We start from the raw sequence: 27,456 nt of genomic DNA on the forward strand, positions 1-27,456 counted from the left end.
ATAGCATTTGATTAATTTGTTTCTTTTAAGCCAGATCTGATGGCACAGGACATGCAATAACCCTCAGTCAGAGCAATTCTTCAGCAAGCAAAAACCTCAGCAGGAAGAGGTTCACATAACCATCTTTGTTTCCCAGAAGAAAGTCCTAAATGCTATACAAGAGACACAGCGGTGCCTGGGGTAATCTCTGTCCCTCTTGTGGAATTTGTGCCTCAAATAAGTGAATGAAATAAAATGAAAACAAATTTAACAAACAAACCAAAACAAAATACATTTTTAGCCACACTGTTCTGTAAAAATAAAAGGCTGAGGTTTAGTCTGTGCTCCTAACTTCCAGCATAATTTAAGTATTTTAGTTAGTGCTGTTAATATAAAATGTAAAGTAACTTCCATCTTCAGCTTGGAATCTCTCTTACCTGGGGAGAATAAATGCTGAGATTCTGGAAGGGGTTCAAGGCTATTAAAATGTCTCCAACATAAGTATAAATCTGTAAGTCAGCATAACGTTTTTGCAGCTGTTGGATAATTGTATCCTGAGAAGATTACAGAAAGTTTGATGGTTATACACTATTTTCCCATTTAGGAAGATTTTTGTAAATACACTGAGAAGACGGTTTAAGAAACACCTACTGTACTCTAATTATATTTTAAAAGCCAAACACACAACATCAAATTTTTTCAAAATTCTTCCTCATGTCATAAAACTAAGTTAAATAGTAACTCCTAATTGCAAATTAGACTATTCTTTTATATCAGCCTGAGAAGCAAATCTACTGAAGAGAAAATAGTGATACATATTATTGCTTCACTTCATAGTACCTGTCCATTAAATTTTTTAAAAATTTGGCCATGAAACAAGGATAATAATTTTTCAAGGATTAAATTTTAAGTAGTGGTAAAAGACTGTTTAAACAGCACACTAGCACAATTTATATTATGTCTTTTTTTTTTGCTGGCTTGTAATTTAAGGATTATCAACACACAAATTTACAGATACTCTGCCAATAGGTAATACAGTAGGATATGAAATTAATAGTTTTATCACTTTTTATCCAGAAGCAGTAGATAATAAATTATCCTATATAAATCAGTTATTTTAGAAAAAAATCACTTAAATCTATCTTTATGACTAAACTTTACATTTTAGGAAACTCACAAAAATAAAACTAGCATCATTCATAATTAAGTTTTTCCACATAATATCATTCACTGCTACAACTTTTATGCCACTATATAGATTAATGAAGTGAGGGCAGCAGTTCAGTCATGTGAGAATTCCTTTGCCTTGGTGAGACAAAAGATTGCAAGAAGGAAATATTTTAATTCTCCCAAGAGATGCCTGAAAAGCAGAAATTGGTGAGAATCTGAGGTATAATTGTCAAAAGCTACTACTCAGACAGCACAGTACCTCATTGAGAACTTCTAGATTTACCAGATCATCATCTAGAGAGTACTTGTCAGCTCTGTCCACATGGTAAGGTCTTCTGGTATGTATTCGTTCATGCCTGAAAGTTGTTAGTAGAGCACCAACGTTATAAAAGTGTATTAGAGACAGCAAATATTAAGATGCAAAGGGAAGTCACGGGTGAATATTTTTGTCATGCAGAAACACAGACATGCTCTCTGAAATGTGTAATTATGCTGTGACATCCTTTTATAAAAGCAATAGATCAGGTTGCTGTCCAGTGTACTACCTGTTTTCTCTTTCACAATATATAACCCTAACTATTTATTAATGTTCAGCAAAGATTTACTACTTACAGACTTACTACTCCTCACTCACACTCAGTAAACTAAAAAAAATTCTTCTTCTTTTCCCTCCCCTCCTTGCTCTAAGCTAATAAACTACCACTCAGTTTAATTAAACGCTACCCCCACGTGCCCAGTCACAGTACTGTCATCTAAAGAAGTTATAAGAGGCAGTAAGTAGTATAAAATCCTACTGTTACCTTGATGTATGCCAAAGTGCCTCCTCGGATGACCCTAGAAGTGGCCCAAAACAACGTTTTTGAACCACAGTTGCCATCAGATCTAAACTGTATGGATGTTCAGTCAGCTTGTCTCCAGAGATTTAAGCCACACAACAAGCAGCAGAGACAAACTGTCACATAACCCCTTTATAATCAGATTATACTGAAGGAATCTTTGAAAATGCAGTGTATATGTTTTTAAACAACACATCATGTTGAAAAGAGAACAAATTAAGAGGCTGTAACATGTCTTCCACAGAGGGTGTGAAATATGAAGGCTGTAAGCGCAACTAGGCTTTTCTTTACAACAAACATAATCAAAGCATAGTAGAAGGACACCCACCGAGATACAGTCTGCATCCTGCTGAGTAACATTTAGCATTGATCCTCAGTGACAGTCCTTGACAGATTGTTTTTGCATTGGTTGCCATGTAGAAAGTAAGAGTCACATGATCAAGCATCCCAAAACAAGTTAAATATTATAGCAAGCACTAATAGAGCAGCACTGTAACTTGGAAGGAAACACTTGTTTATCTATAAAGTTCAAGTTTAATAAGAAGATATAGCAGATTTCTTTAATCATATCTTCATATGCACTTGGAATCCTTTTCTAAAAATTAACATTGAGGTATTTGCATTTCCCCCCTTTATGTACACTTCTATATTTCACGCTAACCAGCTTTCATTCAGAAAAGAGAATGTTTTCATATCCAAGAGCTATTACATCATCAGAAGAAATATTGCAAAGAAAGCCTCTAATAAAGAGGAAGAAGTGTTAGCCATGCATACAGCTTCCCTGATAATTGTCAATCCCATGAAATTATAATATTTTTCCTAGGTCTATTTTTATTCATTTTCCTTCTTTTCTTTTGGATGCTCAATGAATTCTAGAACACTGTTCTTTAATGGTTTATTTGAATTGTAACTAAATAAAACCATACAAACTGTTTTGTCAGCTAGGAAATAAAACAGTGGAAAGACAGCAGATTGTGCTGACAGTCCCAGTACATCCCCAGAGATGGTAGTTTGTATCATGTTGTACATATGATGCAATAAAAGAAGGATACAAGAAAACAAATAATGAAAGAAATAATTTTCTATTAAAGAAAAATTGTTATAGTGGGTATTATTTCCCACAGGCAGCATGGTGACCATTTGAATTTGTTCAAAATTCCATTCAATTAAATCTTCTACTTCCGGGTCTTCGATTAGGTATTGGGTTGTGGTTTTTTTTTTTTGAGTCACTATATGCAAAAACATTACACTTTGCTGACAAGCCAGATCCTCAAAGGAGTAAGAATGGATGATACACTACTAGAGTTTTTAAGTGTTGTTCCCCTTTCACACCAGAATTCAACCTCTTATTTTACTGCATAGAAAAATACTGTCGTTAGAGATGGGAGCACCCCTCAGTCTACAAATGAAGGAAATATTTTAACAGTTACTTTACTTTGTGAAGATGTCACTAACAAAGCAATGGCTAGACATTTTAGGCAACATAACTCATCTGAGAAGTTTTTTCTTCTTGGAGCAAAACATCATAGCCACAATACTGAACTGCAACAAACTGCAAATACGGACACATCTACCAGAGGTGCAAGGAGGAGGGGGAAGAGGGCACATTCAAACCTAAGCATGTCTAATTGCAGAATGGCTTTGTAAACTAATCTGTTATCTGATTGTGTATTAAACTCCTGCTGTTTGTTCCCCTTAAGTGATAAACGAATCAATTTTTTTTTAATTGGAAAGGGTTCCTTTTAAGCCTGTGTAAATAAATAAGGAAACTTGTCTTAGTTAAATATAAGTAAAACACACACACCTTTGTGCACATATTTTCTAGCACTTAACTCATTTTCCTAAGTACATGATTAAGAAGAGGATATTAGGAGCATAACATCACATTAGCTTCAAATCTCCTGCTGGCCTCATCAGTTTTCTACTGACCCTATGTCCTCCAGTGCATTGACAGAGCGGGAAGGAAAAATACAGACATTAACCTTTAATTACTTCCACAATTTTACATCAGAAATACAACCTGCTTTTAAAACATATATTAAAAAATCTTAAAAAGTAGCAGGAAACACTCTTAATTGGGCAAATAACTGTCAGCATATTTTTGCACAAAAAGTAGAATTATCAGCCATTTTTTCAACTACCCTTCCTTTCTGGCAACATATGAAAAGTACAAACTCTAAGCAAAAGGAAAATCAAAGATGTTATCTTCCTTAAGATTCCAGTAATTTTCTGAAGTAAGTTTCTAAATTTTCTTTCCCTGTAAGATGTAGTCACTTCACAAAACAGAAGAACTGCTGTAAAGGGTGCAAAGGGCCAGTCACTCAAGGTACCTAACTTTATTATAGAATCACAGGATGCTTTGGGTTAGAAGAGACCTGAAGAGCACCATTAGATTGATTCCAAAAGTCTAGTGATCAGCGCTGTCTGTTGAAAAGGCTCTATGCTCTGAAGCACCCTCCTGTTACCATTTTACCAGGCAGGAATAGCTGGAAGGGTCAGTTTTCTTGGATTTTGTAGGAGAAGCAAAAAGCAAGAAGTATTTCTCCCTTGAGAGAACCATTTCATGAAAACGCAGGAAGCATTCATTTGCTCTACTGGTGGTAAAGACACAGTTTGAAAGACAGTAACCAGTTACAGTAATAGAAGTGCACCATAAACAGCTGTACACTCTCACATCCTGCTATCAAGGCACAGGGAAAGAAAAGCTAGATGGATGACACAGACCTCTAGATCAAATAGTCATTTTGCTGGCAGGTCCAACCTGAGCAACAAAGTAAAACAGACCAAGAATTTTTTGCCATCAATGGGAAGTTTCTTCTCTAATCTCTCTCTCTTTCACTTCTAACATCTTTAGGGACTTCCAAGAGGCCTTTACTTTGGCCTCTTGGTGCAGTTAAGCATTTATGTTTACTGTTTGTTTGTTTGTTTGTAGCATTCACAAAGATACAACGGTTTCTGTATTTGGTCTTCTTTACATTACTGCCAATTTAAAAACTAGTTCTTGAGATTTACAAGAAAAATACTCAACACAATGAGAAAGAAAAAAGGGAAGAGTATGATACTGCCAGACAGAGATACACAACCTATTTCCCATGTGTTGGAAAGACTTAATTTCTCTCCTTTACATCAAGTGTGAGCCTGAAGTAATTTGCTGAAGCAAGGTCATAATAGAGATACTGACACAGCCTTAATTACAATATAAATGCTACAGCTGTATTTTACAATCTCCAGTAAAAACGCATGCACTATACTCAGAACAGGATCACTTTTGGGGGCTACAGTAGCTTTGAGATTAAAAAAATATATATATATATTAAAAGGGGGAGAAAAGGGAGTTGTAAACTCATTTGCCTAATATTCATATAGAAGAAGGATGGAAGAACTGCCTTAAATTACATTGCGTATAGCATCAGAGAACTATTTCTGGTTCTGTTTCTGTTATTATCTCTGAGTCCAAAGAAAATTACTGCCTGGATGCAATCAAGTTCCTTGTGGTTAATTGCTTTCAAATCTAAATGTGAGCTGGCAGAGAAGCTTGATATCTGGTAGTAAGAATTACTTCCTTGGATGGACTGCGGCTGTAATCCAGCTGGTTCATGAGAAGGGAGGAGCTGCCAAGACATGGTACTCTCATTCTAGTATCTGACAAGGTAGACTGAATATTCCTGCCCTTCTCAAACTATTAAATGCTCTTTTCTTTTTTTTCCCCCTTTTCTATTTTTTCCCCAGGCTTCTTCAAGTTTGATTCTTCCTGATGTATAGATTAACTTTTTATCCTTCAAAATGTAAGATTTCACAAGTGTCTGTTCCCAATTACAGAAACAATCTTCTAAACGGTGACCAGCAGTAGCACACTGACGCAGCATCACCCAAACCTGTAAACTCTGATCTCTTTATTAATAGTCTACCTTAAACTTTGTTTAAAATCATATTCATGCAAGTGCTGAAGTTTGTTCATTCTTTTAGAAACTGAAACCAGAGGTTAGTAGATCTTTTCTGATTCTTCTGAAGAAGCCTATTTAGAGACAGGAGCATAAAATTCCTATTCTGTAGGAAAATATCCAAGAGAAGAATTAAGCTGGAGCTGGCCTTTTCAAACCTGCTGATAATTCGGAAGCTACCACTTTGAACCATAAAACCCAAACTATTCAATGCTTGATGAACATTAACTTTCAAACATCAAAACATTGTATAACTTTTACATTGGGAGTTATTAGGTTATTGAGGAAATACAGAAGACCTTGGTTTTTTTTCAACTTCACCTCCAGGGACATTTGATAGACAGAGCTAACTAAATAAATTTAGATATCAACTGGTGATTATTAAGTAATTTTGTTACTTTAAAATTAATATAGATTTATCTACTGCAATTCATAAAGGTGTTCCACATTATCTCCTCTGAAGGAACAGCTAAATGCTACACAGAAACCCACAATATCTAAAAATTTGAAAGGCAGCTTCAAAGAATATTACCAAGAGCAAAATTTTTAGAATGCATTCTGTGAAGACTCTTCTTCCCTGTCTCCAGGTCTAAGCTTTTAATCAGATATTTTCCTCCTGGATGTTCTGCTTCTCCACCACAGTAAAAAGGCAGATAATAGATCTGTTACTACATTTGAATTTCTCCATCTCCTGTGCTGTTATAAGAATTCTTTTTTAGATTTTCTCCTTCATGCAATTCTGGATAGAGTAATCTGTTATTTTAAGACTGAGCTCAAGTAGATAATGTCTTAATTGTTGTACATTCAAATGGGAAAAGAAAAACCAGAAAAATTTAATTTCATTCCCTTTTGCTGATGGGTCAGTACTTTTCAAGGCCTTCAGTTTAAGATGCAAAATTCTACAGTTTTCCATTAGTTCATGTTCACAAGCCATGAAATTTTTTGTGTTTTGTTTTTATGGAATAAAAAGAAATGTTTACCTTTTCTTTTGAGGTGTTCCTAAAGGATGCAAGATTTTAACATCATAATTTAAGCAAGGAAGGATTGGGACAACAGACAGAATACTGAGGTTCCAAATGAGTTTCCCCTTTAAATGTCTCCATGACAAGCACTGTTGTATTTTTAAACATTATTTATGGAACTTGGTATAATTCCTAGCTTAAAAGATTTTCACAGTTTTTACATCTGTTTTTCAACCTTTTCAATACTGAAGCAGTTGCTGACTGCCAGCTTGAGATAAAGTCCTGACAAGGACAAAAATACAGGGATAATATTTGATGTTTATAAACAAACACCAGAGAATATATACACTTTTTGCAGTGCATTTTGCCAATGTAGACAGCACAAAGAGTAATTTAAAATTTAGCTTTTATTTCCTAAAATATTTTCTATTTTATTTAATTTGTTTCCTTTTATATTAGGAAACACACTAAATCTCCTCTGACTTTCTCACTAAGCAGTCTGGCTATCAGCCTGTATGTTGGAATCTCTAGTACTATGAATCAAAAAAGCAACCAACCCCATGAACAAGCTCAAGAGATTAAAAGGTGCATTTGGAAGGTGAGCAGCTCTCTCATAACCTACCTTAATGGATTATCAAACACACTCAAACATTATTTAACAAAAATACAATCTCCACAATGAAAATATTTACTGCTAATGAGAATATTAATAATAGCCATAATTTGTAACATATCTTTGCCTAGAGCCTCCCCAAAGTATTCCCCAGGCTCTAGGGCAGGAAGAATGAAAATAAGAATGGCTACAGCTCCAGGCATTATCTATGTTTCTCTTCATTACCAGGTTTACAACGACCTAACACAGTTGCTGTAGTGCAGTGTAGTACAGTACAGTATAGCTTTATAGAACAAGTCAAAGTTCTTGCCTCAGCAAACTACTATCCCTTTTTCACAGGTACAATGTATTAAGTAAAACCATTAATAGCCATTTCATAACTGAAAGGAACAGAGAAATATGGAGGGCAAGTGATCGAACAGAGATTACACAGCAAGTCAAAGTGAGAATGAGGACAAGAACACAAACCTGCTTGCATTAAATTCAGGGGGTGTCTAAACATTCTTGTTATTTTTCTGACAATCATATGAGTCTTCATCTTGAGGAACCTATTCCTTAAATATAGCAAGTTTATGGTAAGCTTGACAGGTGTATCCCTTTTTACTTAGAGAATACAGAATTAGTATCAACACTCAGTTATTATTTTTTCAGCAAAAACATTTTTATAGTTCTGTCTATCATTCCTGACCAATGCCTACCTGTTCTGTTGGCACACCTTGCTGTAACTTAGATTCCTTCTTTTCTCTTCTGTTCTCCAATTTTATGCTACATGAGGTACAAGTCTTTAGGAATGAACAACATTTCTTGTTCTCACAGTGTTACTATGTGTAAGGACACTATTTGAATGAACATTTTACAGTATTTGTGTGAATACAGAAGTGGGAAAGTAAAAAAAAAAAAAGAAAAAAAAAAAGAAGGAAAAATTGGAAAAACGAGAGTGAGATCCTGTGAAAGCATCCTCACTGATTTTAAGAAATGCTTCCTGCCTAGAGGCAGCTATATATTGATAGGAATAAGACTGCTGTGACTCCCAAGATGAACTAGAAATTAGTAAATTAATATCCATGTGTTAAAAAGGAATTCTGTATTTGACTTTAGAACAGATGGGGAAGAAAAATTCAGTATGTCTGGAATGATTGCATGTGAACCAATGTTCTGATCTACTAACCTTTATTTTTCAAGGATTGAAGAACTTTTAAACCAATAGTGGACTACTCAACACTGAATAAATTTCTTAGAATTAAACTTCATATAATTGTTACTATGTCAAAGCTGTTAATAGAAAGAGTATTGGTGGAAAAGTAACAACAATACGTTCATCTGCAACAAACTGATGATAGCAACAAATGTGTGTTAACAGACTTCTTTGAGCTCACGGTCAATAAAGAGCCCTTCAGTTCAGAGGTCTGTAGAAATGTACTGAGGTTGAACCTAGCTATACTGCACACAAAGAAGCTGACAAAAGAAGAATGAAAGAAACTAAAATAAGGCAATGCTGCAGTCTGTGACTCCAGAGGCCAACTCACACAATCCCACCAAAAGGGGTCAGCCTGTTTCTTTCTACGGCTTTCCTGTTTATTCCTGGTCATGTGAAGCATTCCCTCCTTCACTTCAGCTATATCACCTGAGGCTCCTCTCTGGAATCACTAACAGACCAGAAAGTTATCTGTGTTTCTGCTGGTTTAGTTTTTTTCTCTCACTGTAGAAGTTCAAGTTCAGGAGGTTTTTGACAATACCTGAAGCTGCAATAAAAACAGCATCCTGAGTGTGTTCCTGGGAGTTGAGGGAGAATTACAGAAAGAAACCAGTTCTCTCCTTTTCACTAGCAGTGCACTGCTAGATCAGCTCTCCATGTCCCTCCTTCACACACTCTAAGTCATTAGTACTGAATTTCAAGTCTGCAGGCTTGCTCTCAGGCACAATAACATGAAGTGATGTACCAAAATAGGCAAAACTGACATGGCTCCACTGGAAAGAGAGTCCTATTTAAAACCCCACAAGTGCTGAGTCAGTACAGAATCAAAAGACACAAATCCAAAGCACCGTCCTGGAAGATGCATATGAGACAAAACACAGATATCTCCTATCAGCTTTCATCCCCAGTGACTCCCTGGGCTCCTTCAAAGAATTTCTGTTAACACAAGCATACTGATGATTTACCATTTTCTGGAAATTTCCAGTCTGCTCTGAGAACTATTTCTCTTATCTTTTAAATGATTGATTTGTAGTGTTGTTCTACTCCTAAAAATGAATGTCTATTTTTCTTTATTTCTGAACACCATGAAATTAATATATATTTCATTGTGCCTGTCATGGACATATCAATAAACAGCAAAGTATGCACTATATTCAATGTTGTAATAGAAAGTTTTTATCTAACATCGATTTGAATTTGCTTTATTTTCTTTGAAGTGGCGACTGTACATTCCGATGACTTCTACAGATCATTACAAATGTATATCAGTAAATTTTTTACAGTACCATCTGATCATATGTTCTTCTGCATGTCAAATTTTGTATTTAAAATTATGTTGTAGATGCATTACAGAGGTTTTAAAGGTTTTTAATTGGTAACAATTTTTCTAGAGGGTACAATATCCCTAGTACAGAATGAAGTGTTTTACTGTTATGAGGCTATGTCAATCCTCTGGGAAAAATAATAATTAGATGCTCTTGATGGTTGGTTCTTTTGCAATAATCTTATGTTTCTAGTCCAGTATTAACTTTCTAGCCCACAGACTTAATATTTTGCAGGGATGTATTTTTGTTATCTCATTAAAGTTTAGACCAATTTGATCAATTTTGAAATCTTTAGAATATCATTCTGAACAATATGTTATAGATTTCAGAGGTAAACGATAAGTAGATTTTTGTCCTTATTAAGCGTGCTCTCAACTCTGATCACAGTGGGCTGGTGCTTCACAGAAGAAGTAAGGATATCATAGTATAACACTAAAGCAATCAGAAAGAATTTTGTTGGGAAGCAAAATCCTCCTTACATTCCAGTCATGTCTAAGGTGCAGAAGCGCGTCTGTCACAGCACACCCAGCTAATACATGAAAAGGCTTGAGGAAAGAAATGATGTCGTGGTCTTGGTTCTTTGTCACTCCATATTATGGAGCTCAAACCCAGAAGAATGTATTGGAATACCATGAAAAATCCATTTCAGAGCTCATCTTAGCACAAGGATCATTTCACTCTGTCTATATGTGCAATCAGGTCAACAGTTGGAAAAATTCTTACACCTCTTGAGCCAGCCATGCCATAGCTGTAGGCAATGTGATCTGTGAGATGCTCTATGGGAAAGGAATATCAGGAAACTAGATAAAGCAACAATTTCTACTGTAATGCTGGCAAAATTCCTACCCACACTGAGCATTTCCAGGTATGTTTTCCCAGAAAACAAAGAAAACAATAAGAACAAATACACACACCCCACAAAAACAAATGAACAAAAACCACCCACAGAAGTCAGCTTCACCTTGAAACTGTACTTAACAACCATTTCTTTACTTTAACTTGTACATTTTTGTTTGGGCCTTTAGCAATTAAGCCACAGATTTTTAAGGCATGCAAGTATATACATGTTTATGGTTTATGAATCATAACATTGAATTTACTTCATCAACATTAGTAGGTGGTTATTTATAATAATGGGCCAGAGCTTATGTAACTCTAGAATTTCATATTACAGAATGATTGCTGAGCTTGGGACAGTGTGTTCATTTGCATTTAATTCTCTTTTGAAACAGTGAAATTCTGCCACCCTCTGGACAACGATAAACTAAGACATATTTACAATCAGCCTCAAAAGATGTCACTTCTGCAAATAAACATGCACTGCTTTTTAGGTACATTTTAGAATGAATTACTGGGCTGAATGAAAAAAATGTAAGTTATTATTCTAATATAGACAAAACAACTACTTTCAGTACTGAACAGCCTTCTTACTAATAGGATTTAATCAAACAGCAAACTTCAAAATTTTCTGGTTTTAACTTTTTCTAGTAGTCACTTGAATGTTCACAGTCGTATTTTTAAAGATCTGTTACCAAAGTATGATGTAATGTTTTATGTCAACATTTATCTCCACAAATCAGAACCTTCTGGAATTATCAACATCTTTCTGAATGAGCCAAATGAGAACAAATATAGAACAGAGCTCAGTGGGAGAAAGAAAGGCAAAGAAGGTTGCATTATGGCTGATCAAACTATCTTTAAAAAGTATTAAAGGGAAAACATGACTCTTACATTCATTCACATGCCAAGCAGCACTTGTTGGTAATAATACTGCTAGTCAACACATTAATATGATCATTTGAAACAGTAAAAGTCACATTCAAAGTTTCAATCTGTGCTTCCAATGTAAGTGTGGGAAATGAGGGTTGTAGCACAGAGGTTGCTATATACAGTACCTTGTACAGTACCTTGTTTTGGCTATGGAGCCTAGCTGCTGCTGTTCTTGAATGAGCTCAGCCAGCTGTTTTTGCAAAGACATATCTTTACCATGCACTTGTTTAATAAACGGATGCTCCAAAAGATGGGTGACTGAAGGACGCTTTTCAAAATCTTTGATTAGACACCTGTGACAGAGAAATAGGGGTCTCAGGCAATAATGTTATATCAGTATGAATGGAGTCAGCTTACTGCGTGGCTATTACTCTGTTTTCTTTTTCCACAAATCTGAGTCCCTTAATATGTAACAAGACTCTTCCATTCTGCAATAAATCTGGCAAAAAAATACTTACCTAAGTGAATGCACTCTAGAAATACACTAGTATAAAGACTACAAATTTGAGTTTTTAATCTCTGTTTTTAACTGTAACTAGGTAAAAGGAAAAAATGACATTGTATCCTGTAAGAGCTGTACAGTTAACATACATAAAAATTAGGGTGAGGAGACAATACTTAATTCACTTTAATTTTCTCCCAATTCTCCCAATAGAGTTTGACTATGAACTGTAGGATATAGCCTATTGAAAATCATGACTGAAACCAGTGGTACAACACTAATCAGAACAATTTGATATAGAACTTTGTTTTTAAAATGAATGTTATGGGTAGATATTCTATATCCCAATGATGAGTGTTAGCATGAGAATTACAGAAAATTCTGCAAACCTGAATAATTCTGTCTGGAATAAAAAGGAACCAGTCAGAATTAAATGTTAGCCAGAGTACCAAGGTCCTTTCCCTGACAGGAACAGGTGAACTACTAATGAGTAAAGAAATACATCCTATTAAATCAGCATAAAATAAAGTACCATGCTAATTTATATAATTGAGATTTAACTTTTGACAAGCCATCACTCAAGTTGAATTATTTTCTGCATAATAAAGCTGAAATAATACTTTCAAACAGAAGAATTATCCACCACGATAAGGCTACTTTCAAGTATCCTCTAATTAATATTATTAAATAACTCTAATAATCTTGCTGAAATAACAGATATTCACATTATTTGAGAATGTGAAAAAGAAGTGCTGCAATTCAGTATATACCTCCCTTCTAGTATTAATAATTTTATCAAATTATAGCTCCAGATGAATTTATTTGATGAGATGCATTCATATTAATTCAATTTTCTTTCATCTCTGTTGAATAAGTACCAAAAGTACATCCCCTGCAGGGCCAAATATCACAAATAAAGACTATCATTTTAGCCAAAAGTTCAATGAAACTTTAATATCTTTTAAAATTTATATTCCAGTAATAAAAGTAACAATGTACAAAATTTATACTACATTACAAAAAATCATACACATTTATTGATTTCAAATACTACCAAACACATTAGCAAGTTATTAAAGTTTAGCCTCACCTCAAAGACTTTACTGAAGACTAAAGTCTGGTCTTAAAATGATCCTGAAATATCTTTGAACATAACTTTAATACTTTAGGTTCCTGAAAACCATTTTGCTAACCTCTTCTGTACATCTAGTCCAGAAAAGGAAGTCCGTAAAATGTGTTGCCAGTTTTGGAACTATTTTGCTATAGGCTAGAACTGTAGCCTCCTGACAGAAACACTAAACCAACACAAGCTGCTTTATCTCCATCCTTCTGAGCACAAGGCTATAAATACCAGTCCTTCCCCTCCATGAAAAGATCCATCATTAGCCTTGAATAGGTTCTGACAATCTCCCCTACCCCTTTTCTTTTTTGTAATCTGGATTTTTAAAAGTCAATACACCCACACAGACAATATGGTCCATGCGAATCCTGTTTAAATTCATGTTTCCTGAGAAAAAGGAAAAAAGCATTTGAAAAGAAAGACAACATTAATCAGGAAGACAGAGGAAAAGAGAACAAAACAAGTGCTATGCATTATACAAATTCACAGATTGATAGCACGTATCTGAAGTGGAGATTTCAGTCTGAAAAGCTCATGCACTCATGATTTTTACCATTCTATCAATAATTCCAACTTCACAGTATTTATGTTTTATTGTTAATATATAAATGTTCTTAAATTTTATTTCATCTGGAGTTTTTCAGTACTATAACTGAATCCAAGTGAATCTATGTCATAGGATCATAGATAGTTTGTGTTGGAAGGGAACTTTCAAGGTCATCTAGTCCAAACCCCCTGCAATGCACAGGGACATCAACTATATCAAGTTACTCAGAACCCTGTTCAACCTGACCTTGGACTGTTTCCAGGGATGGGGCATCTACCACCCTCTGTCACTGTTTCAAATCAATGTAAAAAACATCCTTCTGATATCTAGTCTGAATCAACTCCTTTTGTTTAAAACTATTATCTCTTGTTTTATCACAAAAGGCACTTGCTTTTCAGATAAAAACATTAGAGTTTAAATGGATTCTCTTAAAAAAATTACACAGTTCCAGACAGGATATCTTGTGTTGATCGAAAGTGTGAAGAACATGCAAACCTTTGACGTGGTGGCACGCAGTTATGCATAGGAATTCTCTGAGCAATGCACCCACAGATAGACTCTACAGACAGGATACAGAAGTTGCATGAGAGCTTTTCTATATACATGGCCCCTACGTGAAAATGTACAGGATACTGCATTCATTGTGGAAGCTCAACAAGAACAGACATTTTGGAGAAGAAAGTTCTTAGCTTCTCTCTTGCATGCCTGAAATGTGAGCTTTTTAGGTCTGGCAATGTTTTAATGAGCACAGGTAAATTCTGTGAAGGAAATGATCTTGGAGATTCTTTGATTCTGTTTCATAATCCCACCAATCCTCCATTGACTATTCACTTTGTGTGCTTCACTTTTGCAACAATCGATGTTTATCTACTTTTTCATCCAAATGCAGCCTTCATTTTCTGGTAGTAGGATATTGCTGCAGTCTGTGCTCATGGAGGATTATGCTTGAAACACAACCAAAACTTTGTTAAATTGCAAGATGACTAAGTTAATGACACCAGACACATCAACATGATTCTGTGATCAAATATTCTGTTCCAAGCTCAGAATGAGCACATCTCCTGTTGTGCCAAGTTTGTGTCTGCATGGGAAGAACAGAGTCCCCTCAGATGGTTAATGAGATGACACAATAAAGCAGAGAGCTAGTACAGTAAATTCACGAATACAAGCTGCACTGAGTATAAGACGCATCTCTGGGTGTTGGCAAATATTTCGTTCTTTGTCCATAAATAAGCCGCACCTGAATATAAGCCGCTCTGTCATTCGCAGCGAGGACCCGCGTGCAACAAAGTTGCCAAATACTAACAGAACCGCGGCATGGCGGGGGGTTTACTGGCTCAACAAAGGCTGTGCAGGCTCGGCCCACTAGGGGCTGCTGACGGGGCCAGGTGGCCCAGCTTGGTGGTGCTGCTCAGGACTGGCCGCCGCCTCTGGGTTCGCTCGCCCCGGCCCCGCTCTCGCCGTGGCGCCGGCCGGGCACGGAGAGTGCGCCCCGCACACGCCGCGGCGCCGGCCGGACACGGAGCACCCCCTGCTCCCGCCACGGTGGTGGAGGGCGGGGGCAGAGCCCTCTCCCTCCTCCCCAAGCCGCGGCAATGGCGGCGAGGGCTCCCTCCCTCCTTCCCGAGCCGCGGCAATGGCAGTGCAGGGTCCCCCCGTCTCTCCCCCGGGCTGCAGCAGAGGAGGGAAGAAGAGAGCTCTCCTGCCTCTCTCCTCGCCCCCCGTGCTGCCTGCAGGGAGCCAGGGCAACAGAGTAACGCTTTGTAACAATCGCGAAATGCCGGCTTTTACTGGCAGGTGCTTGGCTCGGCGCCCTGGCTGGCACGTCTGGGGTTGTAAATGTCAGAAAATTATTCACATATTAGCTGCCCCCGAGCATTAGTTGCACTTCCGGGTTTCCACCAAAATTTTTGTCAAATTGCTGCGGCTTGTATTTGTGAAATTACTGTAACTAACAGCTGTGCAAGGGTGAGGGAGAGGTGCTTAAGTTCTTGTCTGTAACTTCATGTGTGAGTACTTCAGCTTCAGGAAAGAGACTGACAGGAGAATGAACATTTCCACTGGAATCAGTTTAAGACATCAAGTCACACGGCAAGTTTGCAGCACTTTTAAAAACACAGCAGCACAAAGACCAGGTAGGCCATACGGAACTTAAGTGTGTAAGGCACACACTCTCCTTTGTCTCTAAACAGCAGAAGTTCTGACATGGTCATTTCTAGAAATTAATCCTTACTGTATTTCAAATGCAGTAAACTGCTTGCAGCTCAGTCACTGTAAGTACTGAGGGCTCAGTCTGTACTCAAGTATTCAGTGACAATTTGATGTCTCACTAGGCATGCTGTGATGCAATGTAGGATGGAAAGCCATCATGTGACACTGAAAACATAGCCTTTATGTTTCTCAGTGCATATTCCTTTGTCCTTATTCCTCTCTGTGTAGAAAAGGCCTATTAATATTCTGCTTCTACACACTGTCAGTCCAACTGTGGTGCTTTTAGTGCAACATGAATGCCTGCTGCTGCTGCTGTTCTTAGTCAACATCATCTATAAAATAAAAATTCTCGGGCCACCACCTAAGTGCTAATGAAAAATGATGCATCAGACTGCCAGTGTCACTGCAGGTGTTCAATAAAGTGTCATTGACATCCTACTGGAAGCAGTATTGACACTATAATGCTCTTTAGAAAAAAAAAAATATAGAGTATTAGCTCTTACAATGCTAAAGCCTGCACAAAGGTGAGGATTATCACAAAGTTTTCCACTGATCTGCACTCTGACATAGAATTATAATGTGTGGAAAAGTTAATTATATGAGTGTCTGAGTCAAAATTTGCCAGTAAATTAGAAGATGTATCTAACATACGCCATTAAAAAAAACGCCAAGAAGTAATAAACAAAAATTCAGTAATGTTAACATTTGAAAAAGTACATTAACAAAACAGTTTTACAATTTCACTCATCACAAAATATTCTGAAATCATTGTGTGCATTGTACAAGGGAAAAACAACATTTAAAAGCCCTAATAATGAAGGATTTGTTTCTGAGGAAAAAAGAAAACTAAAATATCTTCAGCTTCTCATCTGAGCATTCATTTAAGATCAGTTTGGACAGTTAGCTCAGGCACCGTCAAACATCAATCACACTGCAATTATTCATGAAACCAGTAAATGTGCTGCACCTGCAAATTCAGCCAAATTGTTTAGCTTGTGGAAATTAAAAAAAAAAAAGAAAAAAGAAAAACGTGGTGCATTAGTTTGAACTGAGCGAATTGACTAGCAAATCTACTACAAAATGGGTTTCAAATAAGGTATGATGAAAGTATCACATTTAGTCTGTGATTTTTTTGGATCTAAAATAATAGAAAAGCTAAGTGAGTAGAGATTGAACAAGAAATAAAAACAGTATGTTTGCCTTGACAAAAGTCAATCCATTATCTAATTGGAAATTCTAGTATCTTCCATCATGCTTTCTTAGCTGAAAATTAATTCTCAGAATTCATTAGCGTCACTACATTAAACATAGGTTGCAGCCATTTGCTGCAATCTCACTGCCAGGCTCCTAAGCACCATTTCCATTCTGCCACAATTACAAGCAAAGATGAAGCATTTATTAGCAGAGGATAAGAGCAGCCTCCCATCCACATAGGTCCATCTGAGACAGCCTCTAAAAATTCACCGGCTGCTTGCACTCGGATGATAACATTGTTGGAATTGCTGGGTCTCGACAATGTAAACAGCCATGTCACAAGTAGCGAATCAGATGGCTGAAAAGGAGAGATATTTATCAGCATTCATGAGCTAATATTTACTAATGAATAAATGGAAAGAAACAGATTTCATAAGAACTGCAGTGGTGGTCTAAGTCTCCTGTGTGTTCAGAAATAGAAAAATAATTACTAACGTCACTCACTCATTGCTGCCAAACGTAAGTAGAGCAGCAGCAGCTCTTTCTTTCAGAAATTCTCTTTCATTAGATCTATTATGATCTATTTGACCCCAAGTACTTTCTTTAAAAAGAAAGAAATCAAGCAGCTGCCACTCTCATATCTTAGTTACATTATGATTTATCGCCAGTATTTTGTTTTTTTTCAATTATTACATTTGTAAATGCTACATTTTCTGATCATTTCTTATCTGCTAGAAGTACATTGCTGGAACTCATTCTGTCTCATAACCCTAATATCCAACCAGACATCAAGCAACTATTTAATATCTACATGCACAGAAGATACATAGGTTAATATTTGGAAGAAATTATGACTGTGTATCAAGTCAGTATTACAGTTGGGGAATTCACACAACAGCCTATGGTTGACAGCGATATAAAGTCTCTGTGCTGTTTAACTTATCTGTTAGCTAGGGTCCTCAATGCCACTCCTCTGGTCCCTCTCTCCCTGCCACACCCTGCCTCATCAGGCTTCTTTCCCCATCACCTGCTCCTCTCACAGCTCTAGACCATTCTCCCCTGCCCTCCACATATTTGCTCCTTGCACAAGAACCTGCTGTCTAGCAGTGAGGAACCTTTCCAGGACTCTGCTACTAGGATAAAAGAGCTTTCCAGGGTCTTCAGCCAGACTCCAGGACATCCTGAAGTGCTAAGATCCTCTTGTCCCAGGTCCAGAAAATAGTTACCAGACTGCCCCCAAAGATATAAATGTTTTAGAGTGGCTGAGCTGAGGTTCTAGAGGGGAAATTTCCAAGAGGAAGAAGAGGAAGAGTAAGGTCATATCCTCTTGAAAGGAGGGAGCATTCTCTCCTAAGCAGGGAGAAAGAGGTCTCTAGGTTCTGAGACTTTATTTTACTCCACATACTTATCTGAATACTTACATCACAAGGCTGCTTCACAATGCAAGATTAATGAAATCAAGACCATGACCTCAAATTGGTTGATTCCCCTGCTTAGAGAAACAGAAGGACAGACACTGACAAGGAGAATCATCTAGGTCAGATACATTAGGTCAGAAACCTTCCAGTCAAGGAAGGAAAAATAACAATCTCTGTGGGTTTTTTTTAGCTGGTTAAAATGCTCAGTAACTGAGTGTTCCTTCTACCTTTGTACCACAAGTGGCTGTGGCAGGCACTGGTCAGGTTGCAGCCAAGATGTGGAGAAGACATTTCATGAACTACATCTGTAATGAGATGTAGGAATGTGCCTGCTGCTCTGACACTTTCCTGCTTTCCACTTGCAGGCCTGCCCAACCCCCACTGCTGCAGTCACTAATTTACAAAAGTGAACTAAAAAACTATGACAGCTTTGCCAACAGCATTTCTGTTTTCAGTCCTAATTCAGCAGGACTCAAAGTACAGCAATAACCTTATCTTCAGGACTATATATAGCTGTCCCTTTGCAAAAAGCAAATACTGGGCACTAGGGATATGTGTGTAGGTTAAATAGGTCTCCTGTCTTGTACAGCATCCCATTATAAATAATAAAGATTTTACTGTTCATTCTGCTACAATCAGGTATCAGGATGAAAGACTGAATTTATGACAAAGAATTTAATCGTCACATGCATGGTATAAATTTTGATGGTCAGAACACATTTATAACATTATTGATCTGCCTTTTGGTAGCAAATGCTGTAAATTACTAATCCTCCCTAAGAATGAGACAAATACTCAAAACCTGAAATGTCACCATCACCAGCTTTCTTAATAAATCTTCTTTCGGTTTAATGTTCAACATCAAGGACCATATAGTATAATTTAGAGCATACATATGAAATGTAACAAAGATTCTATCGCACTGGAATTGTAAAATTAGGTATAGTAAATACCTTTACCTCTTCTAAATCTTCAAAACTTACAACAGATTTCCCAGCCTTAATTGGGCTGAGTAAACAGTACACTTCATTTTGGCTCATATACATGGTTTACAGAACAAACAACAGAAACTCTACAGAGTGGCACCTCTTGCAGCTCTTTAGCATGGGTCGACAGTTGCTCAAGTTGAAATCTTTGAAATTTTACCAGTGACAACAGAAATACAATCAGAATAACTCTAGGGAGCATTTCAAAACCACCAAATACATTTACTAATTGTATGATGAATTTGAATAGCCTTTTACCAGGAATTGGTCTGCTCTGTTTCTTTGGTCTGTCTGGAAGGCCCAGAAAAACAAAAATCCTCCAGAACCTTGTACAACTGAAGCTTTTTATTAGAAAGAGTATGTTTTGTATGTGTACCAGATTTTCTTCCTTAGTTACCTATCCCAGTTTGACACTATAGTATGCAGCTGATTTGAGGTAGGATTTTTACTACAACTACTCATTTGAAAGCCGAAGATAACTGTATTCATTTTATATGTCCATTCCTCTGTATAAATACATATGTCTCATGCAAAGTTCAAAATTGGCAGAGATCTTTCGTCACGTATTATAATTTAGTATTTCAAGGTCATCTGTAGACAGATTCTGAGAATCTGCATCAATGAATGAAATGCAGAAATGTACAGACTTGGTGATAACCTTACACATTGCAATCTGTATCTTTCTGACATTTGCAAACCTCTGCCTTTCCAGACACTGTGAAGTTAATAAGTTATGTCAAATGCATATCATGTTCTCAGTGAAAGAAACAGTAAAATGTTCTTTATGTAACATGAACAGAATGTCACTAAACAATTACTTAGATTGTGAAAAAACTTTATCTGCATTCAGAGTAGTTAAATATAAATGGTCCACTTAAAACCTTTATAATTTAGATGATCTATTAACTGAATAACTCTGAACGTAGACTCATCAATATGAAATTCAGTTTGCTAAGCCATGTTTAAATAGAATACAAAAAAGTGAGTTTATCAGAACAAAAACTTATCTTTGCACTCTATTTGCAATGCCATTCCTAAAAGTTACATTCTGATGATACATGTGACCATAAATCCTTAAGTTCACATTTTGACTTTATTACTTCCTGAATTTCTTAATTCATTAATTCCCTCCAGCTTAAGAATGACTAATTAATTCAAAGAACCATAATAACTAATCTAACCAATTTTATTTTATTTAACCAATGATTATTGGTTAAATAAATTTTAAAGAAGAATGTCTGTCTCTGGAGATACCACTTCTTATTTTAATTGAAATTGCCATTTTGTGATGTAATATAAATAAAAGTTATTGCATTCTTCTGCTACAAGAACATATTAACTCTCTTACTTATCCCTTGAGATCTGTCAAGCTTTAAAGTGCAAGAAAATTATTTGTTACTGCTGTGGTAGTTTACATAGTATTACAGAAATGGTAGAAATCCTATTGATATATAGATAAAATAAATATAATTAATTATTTCTGACATTATGAATGGAGAGCCAAATTTTTCATACACAATCACAGTAGTTCAGATGAATACACATACCATAGAACTTTACTGATCTTATGTCAATAAAGCATGTATGTGCTGCCTGTGTCCTAGCAGACACCAAATACAAAATTAGGTTGTTGCCAGAGATGAAAGCTGAAATTGTGTTTTCTCTGTATTTTTTAAAAACAAAATATCTAACTCAGATTTACTATCTTCATTGAAAAAAATCTTATGAGAAAAACACAGTCTTCATCTCAACTCAAGGTCAGCAGAGCTGGGAACAGAAACATAGATTCACCAAGCTAAAAACCATCTTGACACTCTTCGTTCAGATTTTGTAAACATTGCATCTGAATAAAATGCTGCTACAAAATCTCTTGGGGCAATAGTATCATAGGCAAAAATACAGACTTCATTCCTAAAAAATTTATGATCACTATTTTAGCAGTTTAAGATTTACCAGCAATGAAACTTCCAGCTCAGGCATGATATAAATCGTGTAATAAGTTAGAGACCACTTACAAAAAATGCTTCTCGGGACAATGGCATTTCAAGGGATGGCAAAATGGGGTGAAAGAAAGCTACAGTGGCCAGGCTTCGCAACATTGGCATAAACAAAATTACTGCATAAACCAAACTGAAATTAAAAGGTTAGCCAAAGCTACATGCTCAGTTTTGGTCAGTCCACAGCCCTGGCCTGCAACTTGAATAGATAAGCTTGTTATGCAAATGATGTTAGCATCAAGGAGGAGGTAGATAATGAAATTATTCAAAAGCTAACCACTCATCACAAGGGTGACAGAAACATCAGGCAAGGTCCTAACATATGGATAAAAGGCAGTATGGAATTTATACAATCACTGCTTTTAATTTATCATAACTAGGCTGTCAGAAGGCGAGCATCAACAAATGCATAACTAATGCATATAAATGAGCCAATTATCAGTAATGGCTGAAAGGTTTGCAGTTGTATGATCCAATGTTTCATTATCTAAATTTTTCTAGAAAAACCACTAATGTAAATCTAAGCCTCCATAAAAACATCTTGTAACCTCTGTATCCTAACAACTTTACTAGCACATGCCCAAGAACACAACAATGTCAGAGAAAACGTCAGAATTCTCTTCCAGGCAGCTATAACATAGGGTATTTATTACAACTGTTGTATTTCTCCATGTTAAGAGAATTGTATATGAGCATATATGTCCTTACTTCATTGAGCACACCACTGTAAAAATGAAAAGCAAGATTTGAGAACCTGCAAAGGTTGATGATGAGGGAGTAATTAAGCAAAAGTAAATAATAATTCATATGATTAAAATAATACAATTTCAATATATAAAAAAACTCAAAGGACAAGATTAAAAACAAGTTTAGCCATAAAGTATTAACATCTGACTTGTTTTATGAACAATGCACGCGGAACTAAAGGACTGAACAAATGCTAAGAAACGTTTAACTGAGTTTTTGCACTGTTCTCAAGCCCAGCAGGGACTTCTAAAAGGAAAGATACCATGAAGGAAAAACTTATATAACAATGCTGAAGGTTAATGCACAGCATTCCTGAGACAGGAATGCAGTATTATTTACCAGGTGTAGTGACTTTCTAAAGCACAAGTGGAATATAATCCACTAGTGCTGGTCCCCCAAAATACAGACTACAGCCTCTAAATACAATGCAACCAATGTTTTTTTATATTAGAGTGTAGTTCATCCACCACTTGGTGAACCTTGTACTTAAACACTGAACCTGCCATAGGTCCCAGGGTACACTGTTGTGTAAACAAGGACATGCATTATAGAGAACCAGAACCTGGATCAATCTGCCCTAGAGGAATGTATTTCTGCTACCTACACTGGAGAGGTTCTGAGTTACATTGGAGCAATAGTAATAATGTCCTTTCTCTGTAGGTCAAACACCACTTATCTCACCTTTCTGTCTGGTGAAAGATCAGTGTAGTAAATAACAGTATTTCTCACAGATTACTAATAAAATATGTATTAGTATTTTTATTTTTAACTTCTCAAATGGAAAGACTTTACTACACAAATTGAAAAAAGTATCAGGATATTGTACTCTGCAAATAACTGCATACACATGGAACACAAGATTCAAAATGTATGTGTGCATATTTACAAACCTATCTTGAAAATTCAGTACTGACAAGTGGTATTATAATAGTACTCCTCACATTACACAATTTGGGCTGTAAATCGTTCCAATGAAATATTGAAGAATACTAAAAATCACTCAAAATTTGCAAAAAAGTTTCTGAATACAATACTAGCAGCTACGTAACTGTGATTTCCTAGTATCACCGTAAAAAGAAAAAAGTAAAGCAAAAGCATATTTTAGTTTGGTGACAGCTCCATTCATCATGCTCTCACTACTATTGGTGCTCAATTAAATACATATAAAAGTAAATAAATAAATATATATACACACAGCCTACTGAACCTTACTAAAGTAGAAAAAAGGCAATTATTTTCTTTCTTGCCTTTCAAATTCTTATTTTAAATTAATCAGCAGTCATTTTCACTAATCCTTTTGTCTCTTCAACAAAAAATTTCAATGGAAAACCATCAAGGAAATCAGGTGTATTTTATAAATCTGTTCCAGGTCCATCAAAATTAACAGACACTCAAATGAATAAAATTACATAAGATCAAACTGTGCTATGAAGCTTTCAAATATCGAGGCATTGTCTAGAATCTATGAAAAGAAAACTGTAGTCAAAAACCTGCAAAAGCAGTAACTCCATAAGAAAATTCTGTTTTCAGATTGGCACAAATAGGTCTTGCTGAATAAGCTGTTTGTAAAAGGAAAAAAACTCACTGTGAAATGAAATGGTTGAATCCTCTGCACCATTTTTCAGGATGTAGCAAAGTAGGTGGAGGGTTTCTGAAAAACAAAGATTTGAGTTTTAAAATGTTAATGTTATCTCACAGAGGGTTTCTGAAAAACAAAGATTTGAGTTTTAAAATGTTAATGTTATCTCACAGATAGTCATCAAAGTTGCTCCTGGTTCCACCAGGGAGAAAATGATAATTGCGAAAATAATAGCCAAATTGTCTGTGTGACACCTTAAGGTGCCTGTTGTTTTTTTCTTGCTGTTGCTTATTCACTGACAGCTCTCTTTTCATGCCCTTCTCCTTTTATGTCAATACCTTTGAAGCTGGTGATCAGTACAGCTCATGGTGTATTCCCAACATTTCCCTTTCAATTCAGCTTGACCGAAAATGCAATATTAACCTAGCCATAAAATAACTTTAACCCTTTGCCCAAAATCACTTATTCTGATCAAAACTTTTAAAGTATGGATAAGAAAAACCTGTAGGATTTTCACTCTGGGTTTCAATCCACATTCAGTTTGGATGACACTGTAAACTATAAAACTGCTAAAAAACAGATGTTATTTTTAAACTGACATCTAGTAGACAGAATTTTTATATTAAATAGTAAGACAGCCTTTGTAAAACTAATTTTTCAACTCTGATAAGTTCCATGGTAGTCAACATAAAATTCCTTACCTTCCTAATTTTTACTGTTACAATTTAATTACATAAACATACAAAGCAAGATCTATAGGTCATATTAAGTGAACCGAATTTTAAGAGGCTCGAACTTAGGAGGACGAACTTACAATAGGAATTATTCATAAAATCATATATTATATTATACCATGTTATCCTCCAGAGGTTTCCTCTGCAGCTTAAGATTTGCTAAGTACTGAAGCTTAATTTAACATTTTAAGATTAACCTTACAGAGGTGTTTTACGAAACCTTAATGATTTATCTTTTGCTGCATTTGAGAGTTACATATTGGCAGGGAAAAACAATCACAATAAGACTTATTCTACAACAGAAACACACAATAATATTCTGGATTGTGGCACAAATCATGTCATTTATACTGTGGCCACATTCCACAGAATAACACTGCTTGGAAATGTCTCACAAAATGAAAAGGAAAACAGCATAAGCAACATAAATTAGCTCTCATTTGCTCAATAGTTACGAGTTTTTCATGCACATTCACTGAAAAATGAGTTCCATTGAACAATTACTCTAAAAAATGCAAGCAAATTGGTTTGAAAAAAATTGCAATGTGGCTTTGTAATAGATGGACCATTTTGTTCATCTGCATCTTTTCAAAACAAACATAGTCATCAAATTACACTGCAGGATGACAAGTTTGCTGAAATTACTATCTCATTACCTTTCTCTTTTGCTTCAGAAGACTAAGGGAATACACTTTTCTTCATGAAGTGAAGAAATCCAGAATGTTTCAAATGTGTATTACTTAGCAAATTTATTATTAAGGAAAAAATATATGACTGGTGATTATTCAATGAATAACATTTCATGGTTGTCTCCCCTTTACCAGACTCGTATGTTCATGCACATCACAGAACCTGATCTTTTTTAAAAGCATTAACAAAAAAAAGACGACGACTATTTCTAGGTATACTTCTAGAAAAAAAAAATCCTATATCAAAGAAAGGTAAACTTTAAAAATATCTTTGTCTATAATAAAAATGGTTATCAGCCCAGACATCCCACATATGTGACCACTGCAAACAGCTTTAAGAAACAGCCAGCTGGGGTTAGTGTATGTTTCAGTCTTTACATTGCAGGAATGGTACTCTAGCTGACATTTTGACTTCTGATGAACAACCAGCTTGTACTGTACTGTGAAGTACACTGTATTTCCTTTTAGAATTATACTAGCACTGTTTACTGAATATTTACAGGGAAGTTTTGAATTTTATTGCAATGTAATTTGCTTTTTCAAAAGCCGAATTACTATTAATGAAATATGCAATTTTGTCTTCTCTTTTCACAGTGTTCCAAAAGGCTTTCCAGATGGTAACAACGGTGCTGACAAAAAGCATATGGTTTGGAGGCTTTGTTAACAATCTCACAAAGAACTTTCTGAAAAAAGACACAGAAATATTTTACATGAGTTGCAGATGTTATGATGGAAACAGGTGGGGTTTCATAATGAAAGAACAGATCAGCAGAGTACATGTCATTCAGGAAATACAGTTTGTCATTTGCAGGTTAATGATTAATGGAGAGAGTTATCTTTTTAGCCATAAAGAATGAATTACTTAACTACTAAGGTCTCACTGATAGCTACTCTCTTTGGCTGACCCAAGTCAAAACAACGAAGTAGTAACTCTACAGATATTAGATTGAGCTTGATATTTCTGTATTTGTTTATAGAAGATACTGTGTTATTCTTAGTGCTTTTGCAGTAAACCATTATAAACAGATGTTTCAGATACCCCATCTGCAAAATTGAGTTGATAAACAAAACCAGAACCTTAATTCATTAGCACCTGTAAATTACATTGGTTCCCCTTGGTAAAAATTATTACCTTAACTACAAAGTAAAAAAATCAGTCCATCCTTTTCTGGCATCATGTGAAAAAATGATTTCCAGAAAGAGGTATAAAAGCATCAGCTTCCTACCTTCACTTTGCCTAAGACACTAGAAACTGTTTCATGCTGACAGCAGAAAACACCACTGCTTCCATGGCACCTCCAGAGGGGGACTTCTACAGTAAAGACTCTTAAGTTCTAGGGTAACAGGAAAAAGCAGATATACAAAGGTAACTCTAAATTGTTTCATAAGCACACCTGGTCTTTTGCAGTTTGAAGTTAATAATCCATTAAGGTACCTGTCATTCATGTCCTGAATCATATCTCACTAAAGGAAAATGGTAAACCAACACATATGCATCATCAGATGGTAAACCACAGAGAAACAACACTGGCCTGATCACTTCACCTCAAAGTTTAAAGCAGGGCCATTTTGGATTCCAGACTGTGTTAATTTCATTATATTGAGTTCTGTGGCTTTTGTGTACTTGCACCAGCCAACACCATTGCATTTTGCCAACACCTGGCTATTTCTGCAGCACTCACAAAACACATTAATCAAAAAACTAAAAAGCTACTTCTTGTTAACCTGCTGACATAACTTACTCTACCTTTTTCATACAAAATTAGAACACTGCATGCAATCTTTCTATCATCTCTGTCACATCTATAAGAAGCTGAAGCACAATATAGTCTTATTTCCCATTATATTTGATGGCAATTCTGAGAAGTAGATAGGGATATTATTGGGAAAAGCAGCTATAATTGGGTTTGTCTTTTGAAAATGTCCTCTTTTGATGAAAGATGAGTAATCAACCATTTATTTCCCAACTTTGTCTTTTTTCTTTTGGTTCTTTCTATAATT

The 27,456-nt window shown here is 35.9% G+C and overlaps 1 protein-coding gene across 6 annotated transcripts in view; it reads right to left on the reverse strand.

Annotated features, from left to right (window-relative positions):
- MYO3B (myosin IIIB) overlaps positions 1–27,456 on the reverse strand; it is a 220,684-nt gene that overhangs the window by 123,292 nt on the left and 69,936 nt on the right. For 4 of the 6 annotated variants that reach the window (XM_033065215.1, XM_033065218.1, XM_033065217.1 and 1 more), the window contains 4 exons: positions 24,039–24,104; positions 11,917–12,084; positions 1,409–1,505; positions 417–533 (listed from right to left, as the gene is read on the reverse strand). In XM_033065215.1, the coding sequence (XP_032921106.1) occupies positions 417–533; positions 1,409–1,505; positions 11,917–12,084; positions 24,039–24,104 (448 nt within the window). The remainder of the gene's footprint in view (positions 1–416; positions 534–1,408; positions 1,506–11,916; positions 12,085–24,038; positions 24,105–27,456) is intronic. The other 2 variants (XM_033065221.1, XM_042779462.1) reach the window with 1 other exon arrangement.

The sequence above is a fragment of the Catharus ustulatus genome, chromosome 7 (assembly GCF_009819885.2).
Source record: "Catharus ustulatus isolate bCatUst1 chromosome 7, bCatUst1.pri.v2, whole genome shotgun sequence".
NCBI classification, from domain to species: domain Eukaryota; kingdom Metazoa; phylum Chordata; class Aves; order Passeriformes; family Turdidae; genus Catharus; species Catharus ustulatus.